Raw genomic sequence first — 13,198 nt, forward strand, 5'->3', positions numbered from 1 at the left:
CGAGTCCAATTTTCTATTCAGTAAAGGAAACACTAACAATGGAATTGCTTGAATTTGGTGTATAAACTTATTATTTTTTGCAGAACTTATAAACACGCGTCCTTATTTTCAAGGAAACATTTTAAGCAAATTTTGCACTGCTAAGTATTTTTGGTAGAAGTTTTTAATTTTGGGGGCGAATTCAAGATCTTAAAAGCCTAAAATCTTGGCTACGTAAAGATGTTGTACCAATAATATATACCAATACCTGTACGTAAGGATTAGGCCTGTTGTTTTTGAGAAAAAAAAATTACTTAATAAAACGGATGTTCAGTGCTTTAAAAGTGCCAAAATTCTAAGTAAATGATTACATGGCAGCTTTTTTCTTTCGAATCTCGTGTTTTTGATTACAATTATCATTGAAAGCATTTGAATATATATGTGATGAAAAATAAAGATGTGAATATTATGAAACCTCAAACACGGCCAGGCTTTGTGCATAGACTGATGTTGCCTGCTGCAGTATTTCTTGCACTGATAGCTGTCTTGCACGGGTGGCTGCCATATATTGCTCTTGTTGTAGAATCAGAATCTAAAGAAAAACAAAATGAGAATTAACCGAGACACGGATCTGCAAATCAATAAGCTCAAAGGAAGGAGCCCCGAAATCTTGCCATTCACTTCACTGCTTTATTGAGATCACTGTAATCTTAAACATCGGTGTACAAACCTACCCTTGTGCTATTGATAATTGCCAGAACATCAGAGCCTCTCCTATAAACATTCTGAATATCCGAAAGAAACTGGGGAAGCTGCTGTCTCCACGTTGAATTCCACAAAGTCAGATTTGCAGAGGATTCTTGAATGCTGGACGTCATGGAGTTTGAGAATGACTGCTGGCTTTGAGCCTGTAGACAGAGATCTTTAATCGTTAGAATAACTCAAAGTAAAAACTCATTAATGTAATTAAAAGTATTGAGTAAAACTTTGAAAAGTAAAGAGTAAACATTGAAAGAGCAAAAGTCAGCGGTTGAAGAATTCTGATATTTTTTTAAGAAATGTAATGATAGTTTATGACAGTTTACAGAATCTCTATCTTTGCAGTTAAGAGAATCACATCAAAGCAAACTTACACTTTGCCCAGCTGCAGATACATTATTGCGTGCGGCCTGGGAAAGGGCCAAGTCTGCATTGATGCTGGTGAGCATAGACTGATGGAGAGATAGAGAGATTTTCTGGATCTCTTTGTAAGTGTTTGAAACTAGGGTGTCGCTGGAACTTGTGATGCTAGCAAGTGTTCCAAATACTGACGAAGCTGTTGAAGCAGCAGCTACGAGAAAAAAGACGATAAAAGGCGTGGTTTCAGGAATATCCAACGCATATAGGCAACTTTTCGTATCATATTTAAAGCTGTCGGGCATAATATCCTGCCTCTATTATTCGACAAATGACGTCTAAAGTGAAAAAAATGCAATTCAGGCTGAATATGACTTTCTATGATTTATTCTCTTGGATTAATTGAAAGAGAATCGTGGTAATATTTACTGCGTGTCAACGAGGCAGCATTGTTCGCTGCTGTTTCGAGTGTTTTCATCCTTTCGACGTTTGAAATTGCAATCGAGGTTAGGCTGTTTGCTTTAAGCGTCACACTTGAGATCTGAGAAAGAGAGTTGAAAAATTTGGGATTTCGGGAATGAGCATGTCTACATAAGATCACTACAAATGTGAGAGGTTGAAAATATGATATCCAGCTCATTTTCACCATTTGATTCATGAATTGTTTCAATAAATAAGAAGAAAATACTACAAAAAATAGCCTAGGCTACAGATTAAAAAAGCTATCACAGTGAAAGCCTGTCTCAAAAACTGTATCATCATAAACTCAGACAATGAGTTTTTACGCCTACTTGCAAAAAACAGGTTGATTATTACAAATTTTTGAGAGTATACATTGATAAAATATTACTTGTTACTTGAAATTCAAGTTTAGAAATGTGAACACATTATTGCTTCATGAAAATGAGCATCTAGGGATTAAAGAATAAAAAAATGTTCATTTGAAATTGCTGCAAAAGTGCACGGTTACCAATTGAGAAACAGGTAATATTCGTACGTTTTCATCAAAGTATATCTTTAACAATGTTGAAAGATGGTGTGGAAGTTATGTTGCTTATAGTGTGGTATATAAACTTTACTTTGAAGTTGTATATTTTCACACGAAGAACTAATCAGGCTGTTTTTGTGAAATGGGTTTCTTAAAAGCCTGACTTTATTGCAATCTGGAAACAACGACTGAATAAAAGGCCAAGTCCTCTACTTACAGATGAAAGTAGGGTGCTGTGTCTCTGCGTTAACGGATTCCTAAATGTAGTAGTCAAGTACTGGTAGTCTGATTGTCCTTTTGTGATTCGTTGGTCATACAGAACAGCAGCAACCTAGAATATGTGACGTGAGCAAATTGATCTTTTATTACAAAGCAATAGAATTGAATTGAATTTGATCAACTGACGAAGTGATGAACATAAGTTGAGCTGCACTTTGTTTAATAAGAGTAGAAGCTGCAGATGTAACTGCACAGCAATGGACAGATATTGAAGTGGTTTAAGCCGTCCGTCTGCTAATCAGCTATTGGCTAATCAATAGCCGTGTTAGTTGCATTATAGATTTACTCCATGAGCCTCTGTTTCGCTCCTGCCTCACTTGACGGACGCTGCAACTGTTGTAGCGTCCGTCAAGTTAGGCAGTAGCGAAACAGAGGCTCATGGAGTAAGTCTAGTTGCATCGTGCCTATCTATTGGCCAGTTAGTAATTGACAGGGGCCTAAGCAGATTTAGTATCATTAGTAAGTAGTTCAGTGTATTATATTTTGATAGAAAGATACATTTGAAGCAAAAAAGCAGTAATAAGGGAGAAAGTTATAATCGTAAAAAAGATTTTATCCATAATTATAGAGACTAAAATGATTAGAAAAAAATTGATAACATAAAATTTGGTATTGATGTACCTGTAAATTGTTTACATTGGTTTGCATTCTAACAATTTCTGCTTGGAGGAGTGACATATTCTTAGTTTCGTTCACCCTTGTCTGCAGAGTGACGAGTTCTGTTTTCATCACATCTACTGAGGCTTGCATCAATCGTGTGCATAATGAGCATCCTAGCGAAGCATAAATCCGGTTACAGGATAGTCACTACCATGTCAAATTTCTGTAAGCTCACTTCTAATACTGCATGAATTTAAATAATTTTTTAATAATCTTTAAAGGTTTTTCAATTTTCTATGTTGCAACAGCGGATTTAAGACAAAGACAACTAAAATCATTAAGTCTGGAAATCATTCTAAAGATAGTTGGAATAATGCACAAAATCATATGATATCATATATAAGATAAATATCAATAAAATACTTTGTAGCATTACTCTGTATCATAAAACTTTGTAAAATGAAAATGCTGTGTAACAAAGATAAGCTTTGTAACATATGTGGATAGATATGATTAAGGTTTAAGAAACTTATTTTATTTTTGATAATAAGCCTGAGTCTACACTCAGAATTTGTTTACTATGGCCAATGCAAAGTGGAAATGGCAACGTACGTTGACACCCAGATGATGAGAAATTCACGTATTGTTTCATGCATTGATTGCAGGTTCTTCCTGTGACACCAGAGCGACACTGACATTGCCCTGCTATGTCTCTGTTGCATACAGTACCAGTTATTGTGCCAACCGGGTCACAACTGCATGCTGTCGATAGCATAAAGAAAAGGAAGAAAGTTATACAATCTGAATATTTTGGAACAAGACAAAGAAATGAATAAGTAAAATCAGATTTCTTTGTTATCATTTCTGCATTTTGAAACCAGTGATACATCAGTTGATAAGGTTTAAATGACATTAGGAAACATTATGCTAATACTTAATGTATTGCATATGGGCAAAGTATTAATAAATATTGCAGATAATCTTTAGAGAGGTATACACATCTCTTAGGCTAACTAGATGATTTTGTTCATTGGAAATGCGTACGTTGGCAAGACTTAGCTGGCAGTCCAAAGTAGCCTGCAATACAGACGTCACATCTGAGACCGGATGCTTGAGATTTGCAGGGACATTGACCATTTGAGGCGCATTGAGTGCTTGATGAGCCAAAGATGTTACAATTACAAGGAAAGCAGCCAGTTGAAATCAGGCCGTAGTAGTTGGGCTGTGGAAAACAGACAAACATTTAAATAAAACATAATGTGAAATTAGCCTTGGTTGTTCATTAAACAAAGATGTAGAGAGGAAAGTTTTTTTCCGAATTTCAGGCTAAAGATAACGATCAATGACAGAGGGTTAATATTTGATTTTTGAGTATGAACATCTTCTATAGAAAATTTCAGTTTTTACACAAACACATAGCATATACTTCATTTCCAGTTGGCATGTCGGCAATGAATGGAAGTAGTGGAGAAGAAATGTACGATATTTACAAGCTAGACCCATTTACATATTCACATGGAAAGAGAAGGAAGTCTTTAAGGAGAGAAAAGCAAACGCGCTTGTAATTGTGTTTCTTAATGCTCTGTTTGTTTATATTCACTGTTGCATACAGCCTAGATCATGGCTGAAAGTCTCTTCTGTTATATGGGCAGAATAATGCATCAACGTACCAAACACCTGTCACATCTGAGTCCGACAACGCCTGCCTTGCAATTACATTGTCCACTTATTGTGTCACATGATTGGTTAAATGATCCATGGACATGACAGCCACAAGCTGGAAAATCAAACATTACAAGATGTACTTATTGGTATACAAAATTATCAATTCTACCTGCATTCATTAAAAACGAACTTTCAGAGAAACGCCTACTGAGAGAACTTTCAGAGAAACGCCTTTCAGAGAAAATTATTCTGGATTAACTCTCACAAATCATACGTTGTTGAGAGGTTTCAAATGAATATGAACGAGCAATTCAGCATGAACACAAATTGAGGGAGCTCGTTCCCTCAGTAAACGTACATGTCGTGACGGTAGGACAACTCGAAAGAAACAACTCATGTACTCCAAACTTTTCCTTTTGCGTAGGTAAATAGAGTAAGTTAATTGGTAGTAAACAGGTTTTCGAAATATTGTCCATTAATGTCCTTTATTATATTTCGAAAATATCACGTCCAGCCTATCGCGAATACCCCAAAAAAAATTAAGCGAAAACAACACGAAGCAAACAACATGTTTTGCAGTCCTCCAGGGTGCGCCTCCACGCTTTGATTTGAATAAACAGCAACAAAAGTTCTATTGTCCAAACAACAAAAGGGGGCTCGAACTGCACACAATTCCAACGAATCGCTATTCAATTCACGCTCAACGCAAAAAGTCTCTATGCGAGGAGAGACCATAACACAAATACTACAAATAATCAAACTAAACCATTCTAAGTGTGTTTTGCTGCCTAAGAAAAGTCCATATAAACAGGCAGATAAAGTCCATGTAAACAGGCAGATTCACCCTAAAGTTAAACAATCTTTATTGTTGGACTAGTATAAGATATTGTTTAAAAATCCCTCCTTAGATCAACTCACCACGACAACTTTGTGTTTTTGCATCTCCAAAGAACCCTTCCCTGCAAAGTTCACATCGTGTCGATGTAGTGTTAAAAGCACAATTGAAACAGTCTCCATTTCTGAAGCATTCGTTACTGTTGTTGTTACATGCGCAAGGGTCGCAAACTCGTCCTATAGTGTTGTTTGGACATTGACAAACCCCAGTAACTGGATCGCAGATCTTATTCAGTCCTTTGCAGCTACATGCTAAAAGAAGATAAGGATTAGAAAGTAAGAATAGCCACTTACCAGATCCCAAAACATTAAACTTACGCAATAAGAATTTCCAAAAATAGCTGTTAATAAGTTTTGCTAATTTTACATGATATTTTTATTTTTCCTCACCTTATCTATTAGAAAGAATTAAAATTGTATCTAATAGACTAAAATATGATACTGTGCAACTCGAAATCATTATTGACCTATCTATCAATCAATTATACCCATCAATCTATCAATCTGATCATACTGCAAACACATTAGAAACATCAATGGCATTGAATGGCAAGATTAAAAAGATGTTCGTGATTATCCAACCTTAGGTTAAAAACTATATATATACATGTATCTTATAGATAAGAAAGTTCAGAATTTTTCAATGATATATCTAAGAGGAATCAATGTGATATCAATTGGTAAACAAAAAGAAGTCTATGGCAAAGTCAAAGTTTAAAGAAGTAGACAAAAATATGTGAAAGCTGCAGTTTGAGAGATAGGATCTCAGCTAGACGTAATCTAACATCGTCTCGATTTGTCTACCTATTTATGTCATATAAATGGCCATGTAAGCAAAAATAACCTAAAAGGTCTTACGTGTGCAGCCAGATGAAGAAAAGTTATAAAACCCAGGACGGCAATAGGAGCAATCTCTTCCATCAACACCTGGTTTGCAGTGACATTGTCCGGCATACGTCTGGCAAGTCTGATTGACTGAGCCAATTACATTGCAACTACACGCTACAACAATAGGAATAATGTAAGCAATGTCATTGTGGTCAAGTTAATTTAATAAAAGGGCTCTCGCACAAATAATAAAGCAAAATATAAGACGTTCATTGACATCAAAAATTTCCTAACATAAAAAACATACTTGTTTAAGGGAGATAGATAACTAATTTCGTTAGTTGAAAATACTCACGCAGGGCACCATTGTTGAAGTACGTTGTTAAGCTATACACATGTGATAGGCAACGCTGTTCACTTGCTGTGCCAATTCTGAAAATAAGCGAATTCTTCTTCATATATGGAAATAATATTGCAATTTTGAATCTAAATGAAAGCCAACCGGTGAATCAAAAAGTCAATGATAAAGAAATTTTTAAAGTTGAATAAATTATACGAAGATTTGTACGTACCTCATGTCATTGTTTGTTACATTGCAGGTGGACTGAAACCAGTTTCGGTTTGCGGAGCTCAAAATGGACGCCGTGTAGAATGTTTGTGGGATAAGAATGACTCTCTCCTTAAAAAAACTACAAACGTGAGCGAGAAGTTGAAAAACATGAATGGAGTTAACAGTAATGTACTAGGATTGAGAGGATCATGTAAATGTAGACAGCACAGTTGACGATAAATGGACATATACAGCGAGCTACCGGTGTGACTTGCTATAAGAGGTACTTAAAGGTAGTAAGATAAAGGACTTACAATCTTGAGCTGAGACTGGGAGATGGACGACGAAACAGTGACATTCCATGTTCCCAATTCCAGATTGAAACTGTTCGTGGCAGAAACTGTAAACATAGCAAAGCATTCTGTAGCACAAAATCTTGTTGATGTTGTTGGGAAATTCCCATTTGAGAGAATGAATGTGCCTTTCTGTAGTCGAAGCGTAAGGACAATGTTGGTATTTGTTGACATGCTATAAGCAACGTAAATTCTGTATAATGTTGTCTTTGGTACGAATATGGTGGTGGAAAGCGAAGCCTGTAAAGGAAAAGTAAGGTTGATTTGTAATATTTGAATAAAAAATTAAATGACAAGGAATATAAAATAAGTAACATAGGTATCATATTTTAAGAATACCCTTTTAAAAATTTTATTACAGGATATGCGTGTCTTGGACAATTTAGCGAGCTAGAATCTAGCATGTTTCAAGATAAAATAAATTTGCCGGTAAGAGGTCAATACTGGCCCACTTCCATTAATGCAGAAAATTAGTGGTTTCTTCTAAATCTATTAAATCTTATTACTAAAAATCACATAAATTTACGTAAGATAGGTGAAATAAAATTATGTACCATTGTAAGGACACTAAAACTCAATTTAAAGCAAAAAAAAAGTCGACACCAGTACTTACTGACGCAGAAACGAAGAGGTTTCTTGAGCCAAAAATAAAATGGAGGCTCGGATAGTAGTACCCATTCAACACACTAGGGACGAGAAATTTTTTGTTAAACGATTGCGATATTTGATGTTTGAAAAGGTTCTATGATAAGCTAAGAGTTCTAGATGTAACACAAAAATGAAACCAGCGAGATAATGTATAAATTGAGCTTAAGAATAAAAGAATTTAAGAAACATAAATAAATACGAGGCAACTAAAAAATCAATGAGGAATACAAAGAAGAATGACTAAGAAGAATTTTAATGAAAAAAGATTTTTTCATCATTTTTATGTATGTTTTTACATACAGTTTTAGTCATAATAACTCGAATAAATGCAATGTTATGAGGACGTTATGGAAAACAAGTGGCTTAATATCGGGAGAAAAGAAAATTTTGAAAAGAAGAGTCGAAGAGAAAACTAAGTCTGGGAGACATTTTCACTAAGACATTTTAAAAGATTTCCTCACTTTTCCACAACTTTATTTCGGATAGTCGATTTCCCAGTAAAAAATTTTCGATAAATTTTAAACCTAGCCAAAAAATGTAAAAATACAACAGCCTACTGGAGCAACTACTTGGTATTTTTCAGGTATGAAATCAAGGAAAATTAGTTTGGGGAAAAATTTAGCCATTTCAGAAAAATCAGCCTCATACCTCAAACATGTTCTACCAAAGAGGTATGATCGGCAATGGCATTGTCCAGTTGTCTTATTGCATGTGGGACTCGAAGAAGCACCAACATCACAACTGCATTCTAAAAAATTGAATTTCAACGTAATAGTCCATAGGGGTTGTAAATAAAACTTCTTTTGGATTTTTAAATATTCTCTCGGACTTGAAACGAACAAAGAATTTCGCTACCATTCTAAATATTGGTCAAGTAAAGATAAAAAAATTTTAAGGATTGTTCTAAATGTGCACCAAGATGATACTATAGGGACTTCCTTCATACCTCAGCGATTCTGACTGCCCTATCTCTACAATAATTACAGATATAAGCTGATATCGGAAGATGGTTTCTACCATCTAATTACTGCTGAGGTTTAACTTTTGTCTTATCTGTTGGTTTTCATAATTCACTTTTCTAGCAGATTATTCATTTCATGAAAATAATTTCTAAAATGGGAAGAGAGGCCGCTGTCTAGTCTATTTAAATATTTGAATATATTTTATAGAATATATTTGAATATTTGAAGATTATTTGAATGTCAAATAAAAGTAAATTAATGAAATATGATAAAACCCAATACCTCTGCATCCGGAAATGTCCGAGTCAAGCAAACCATAGAATCCATCCTTACATTCACTACAGTCTCTGAGCTGAACATTAGCTTTGCAGGAGCACTGTCCATTGAAATCCTTAAAGGTAAATTCAATCGTATAAGCAATTAAGGATACAGCTATAGAATAAAGAGTCCATTTGCAATAAGAAATTCATGGTATAAATCAAAATAAAGAATATTTTCAAGCTGTGATTAACGGCCTTTGCGCAACCGACATGCTTTGCAAATATATATTCAAAACCGGCCTAATATCTTACTGCATGAAAATATAACATACAGCCCATATCGTTTCGTGTAAAATAACAGCTACTGCAAAGCATCCTGGTTGCTCAAGAGCCTTTGAAGCTATTTTCAGCCAATAGTAGTATTGAACGGCATCAATCATTTAATGTCTGTGTGAATGGTAGTAACCATATTGCATGTTTTTAAGAATGATGGATGTTTCAAAACGTTTCTTATAAAGAAGTAGGTTGAAATCAGGGTCTTTAGAAACGAGCAGAAATAAACTATATAGAAATATTTGCTATGAACTGACGATCATCATCAGTCTAGTACCTTTTTACACGTGGCATTTCGGTTAACTGTCCCAGGCAAAAGGCAACTGCAGGCTAAAGAACAAGAAAGATTAAAAAACCATGAAACAATGTCACTTTCAAAGTTTGTTTGGAATTTATCAGAAACTGAGATTTTCTTAGAACCGCGATAACATGCCAAGAGAAAGTGACAACATTAATGTGTAAAATGCAAAGCATTAGATTACGCACGAAGACATCCTTGTTGATTTGTTCCTTCTAATCTGTAGTATCCATTTTTGCATTGATTGCAAGTCCTGCCATTTACATTTTGCTTGCAAAAACAATCCCCTGATTTCTGCAGAAAAAGAGGTACGAAGAATAAGAAAAGCTGCAACAGAATAAACACATAATTGATGGCTTGGTAGCGAAATGATATATTCAAATCAGTAAAGCATTTCTTTAAATCACTACAGCAACAAATGGCAAAAAATAATAATATACTATCCGTGTAATAAACAACAATTATTACTTCTCCGTGTAAAACAAAGCGCTTGCCATTTGAAAACCTACCTTTCCGGGGAAGTTTAATGCCTGTGATTCATCCCTTATACATTGAAGAAATGAAAAACCAGATTGATTTGTGGTTCCGTTTGCAAAACATCCGCAACCTGAATCAAGTAAAGCAGCATTAGAATTGAATCAAAATAGTTTCTGTTAATCACTTCAAAACTTAGTGTAATACACTTTATAAAACATACATGATACATTATATTGCAAAAAATTAAAATATTACAAGGATTGTAGAGAATTGTGTATCGTTTTATGCTCTGAATGGACTGTCTTTCTGAAATGCTAATGCTTTGGCAGGCAATGAGGCAAACGAGTTCTAAGAAAAGTACCAACCAATGCAAGAATTTGTAAGATTCCTTGCTCTTCCTTCTGGTCTGTAAAAGAACCTCTGGCAGTTCTGACAATTGATGCCTTCTGTGTTATCCTAGAAACAAGAATCAAGCATCAACTTATGCAAGGTTTTCATGAACAATTAACTTGTGCAAGGTTTTCATGAACAAAGCGGCATGTTAGTTATGGGCAAGGATACAGGAAAATAATGGACACCTAAATCTCTAATGTTTGCCTTCCGATTCAGACTTGGCTGATTTCAAAACGATTGTCGAAATGATTGTCGAAACGATTGGCATACCTTGCATGAAACACATACACCTCCACCGGAATAGTTCCCTTTAATGTCCAGACTGAGGCGCAAAGAATCTACGGTAGTGTTGTAAACACACTCGCTGCTATGATCAAAACAGTTGCATTCTAAAAGATACGAAAACAATCCATCAAGTTAGGCGTAAGAATTCTCACTCCTTTAAAGATGTATGATGGTGAAACAGGATTCTTTCGACAAAAATGAAATAGCAATAAATAAAAAAATGTGCGCTATTAAACAAGAGACAAATAACATAATTATGTTAAAAAACCAGTCATAATTTCACTTGACTAGAAATACAATCCAGTGACATGTTCCATAAAAAAGCTGTATGGCTCTAAAGAGAATTTTCCTACCAATTGTTGACTATCAGATAAACTTACGTTCACAGGTTGATGCTGGATCAAATCCCCAGGACGGCGCAGTGGATGGTTTCCACGGGTACTGATTGAATCCGGGACAGCACCTGTCGCATTTAGTACCGCATGTATTGCCCAAGCACTGGCATTCTCGTAAACCGGTTTTGGAATTAACAGGACAAACCAAACCATTTCCATGGCCAGAGCAGTCACACACGCTCATGACGTCAATTTCACGAACCACGTAATGATGCTGCATCAACAAAAGGTTCCAATGAAAGATAAAACGTGAGTTACCCTATGCTAAACCTTTGAAAATACCCATTAGCGCCTTCTCCTCTCCTCAGGGGGTACTTGTATAATAAGGATAGAAATGCGCAGAATACTTTTCGGGGTTTAGATTTTGGGAAAAAAACTTTTTTTGATAGGCATTTCTGGAAAATTTGATTATCAAATGAAGTCAATAACAGCAAAAGTCGTGAAACCAAATAACGCAATTGGGTGTGTAGGTTACAGAAAAATAATTTTTGGGTTAGAATTTCATTGCCCGACCGAAACACCCCTATCTTCGACATACTAGAGCATCCCCCTTTAGGTAAACCCTCTCCGTTAAAACAATGTTGTTAATACTATCTTAAAAGTTTCATTGTTTTCAAGTTGATATTTTGGTAAACCCACACTTCACGCTGTAGTGAGAGAGGTTCTTCTTTATTTACAAGTGACGAGAGAATTTCCACAGAAAATTTTAGCTACACGGCATTCTGATGACGTTGGTAGAAACTATAAAGGGATCATGCAACAAAAAACGTTTCTTTATTCTGATTATACTGACTTAAATGATATACCTGATGCATTTTCGAATGGAAAAGAATTCACAGCTCAACCAAGATAATTAACGACTGACAATTGAAAAATTGAAAGCCTGTAAATGGTTGAATTCTCTTCAAACCAAAAACTTTAAGAATCAACGACATACCCATCTTGTATCAATGAAATCGAACTTTCTAAACAAGCCAGTAAACCAAATATGTATATCCGTCACATTCAACCATCTCTGAAAGAAACAATTAAGAACTTAAACAGATGACTGATATTCGTCTTGATTCATCATTGGTACCATGACCACCCGAACCAACACGGACACGATCTTAGAAGGTATGATTTTAAATAGATCTTCAATATTCATGGTTGAGATTATGCGGACCCTCTGAAAAATTATACTGCAATGAAATAAAAAGAGAGGATTTTTGTTATGTTGTTGCGGGTTACTGTAAATGAAGATATTTGAAGTGACAGGATGTTTCAGCATGTTTCAACTTCAGATGCAATGCTGATTCAATGCAAAAACTTAATATGTTTCTGAAGCACATGAAAGACACTGCCGACATGAATTAACTGTACCCTGAGTTCTGGTGAGTCGAAATTAGCTGAGCCATCGCCTCTCTGGTCTCCGTTCAACTGGACAGTCACCTGAGAAGGAGAAAAATTCACAAACATTCAATATCACAAAGTTCATGCTGTTTATATTGAGGAAAAGATAAATTTGAGAATAACATCTTTGAACAGCTACAACTTGGGAAGTAAGGGACGAATGACAAGCGTTTTTGTACCAAAAAGATCAATTGATGATACAAGAGATTTTTTGTAGGCAAATTTAAGTTCAGATTTTACTTTTAGTGTTACTTTTACTCAAACTCAGATTGTAACTGCTATATTTTGTTGCAAGAACACGCTATATTTAGGTAGCATTGGCAGAAAATAGTATTCTCCTTGCATGTTTTAATGAATTGTAGCCCCTATAACTGTCATTCAAGGGCTGACACTTGGTCAAATAGTGGGGGAGGGGGGCAAGCCTATCGTTTTAATAAGATGACGTAAAATTGTCCATTGTTTTAGAACAAAATACCATATCTTCCAAAATATTGGGGGGGGGA

The 13,198-nt window shown here is 35.3% G+C and overlaps 1 protein-coding gene across 1 annotated transcript in view; it reads right to left on the reverse strand.

The window, feature by feature from the left end:
* Window positions 1-13,198, reverse strand: part of LOC135687523 (uncharacterized) — a 31,254-nt gene that overhangs the window by 15,958 nt on the left and 2,098 nt on the right. The window contains exons 4-28 of the mRNA XM_065204097.2: window positions 12,666-12,734; window positions 12,241-12,318; window positions 11,289-11,517; window positions 10,894-11,012; window positions 10,596-10,686; window positions 10,263-10,360; window positions 9,942-10,047; window positions 9,733-9,785; window positions 9,145-9,253; window positions 8,549-8,648; window positions 7,866-7,938; window positions 7,214-7,492; window positions 6,922-7,028; window positions 6,705-6,781; window positions 6,380-6,523; window positions 5,546-5,773; window positions 4,633-4,739; window positions 4,007-4,184; window positions 3,575-3,724; window positions 2,984-3,135; window positions 2,301-2,414; window positions 1,525-1,636; window positions 1,113-1,309; window positions 714-887; window positions 455-571 (exon numbers count right to left, since the gene is read on the reverse strand). Of these exons, the coding sequence (XP_065060169.2) occupies window positions 455-571; window positions 714-887; window positions 1,113-1,309; window positions 1,525-1,636; window positions 2,301-2,414; window positions 2,984-3,135; window positions 3,575-3,724; window positions 4,007-4,184; window positions 4,633-4,739; window positions 5,546-5,773; window positions 6,380-6,523; window positions 6,705-6,781; window positions 6,922-7,028; window positions 7,214-7,492; window positions 7,866-7,938; window positions 8,549-8,648; window positions 9,145-9,253; window positions 9,733-9,785; window positions 9,942-10,047; window positions 10,263-10,360; window positions 10,596-10,686; window positions 10,894-11,012; window positions 11,289-11,517; window positions 12,241-12,318; window positions 12,666-12,734 (3,261 nt within the window). The remainder of the gene's footprint in view (window positions 1-454; window positions 572-713; window positions 888-1,112; window positions 1,310-1,524; window positions 1,637-2,300; window positions 2,415-2,983; window positions 3,136-3,574; window positions 3,725-4,006; window positions 4,185-4,632; window positions 4,740-5,545; window positions 5,774-6,379; window positions 6,524-6,704; window positions 6,782-6,921; window positions 7,029-7,213; window positions 7,493-7,865; window positions 7,939-8,548; window positions 8,649-9,144; window positions 9,254-9,732; window positions 9,786-9,941; window positions 10,048-10,262; window positions 10,361-10,595; window positions 10,687-10,893; window positions 11,013-11,288; window positions 11,518-12,240; window positions 12,319-12,665; window positions 12,735-13,198) is intronic.

The sequence above is a fragment of the Rhopilema esculentum genome, chromosome 20, assembly GCF_057945365.1.
Source record: "Rhopilema esculentum isolate cy_ngs chromosome 20, ASM5794536v1, whole genome shotgun sequence".
NCBI lineage: Eukaryota > Metazoa > Cnidaria > Scyphozoa > Rhizostomeae > Rhizostomatidae > Rhopilema > Rhopilema esculentum.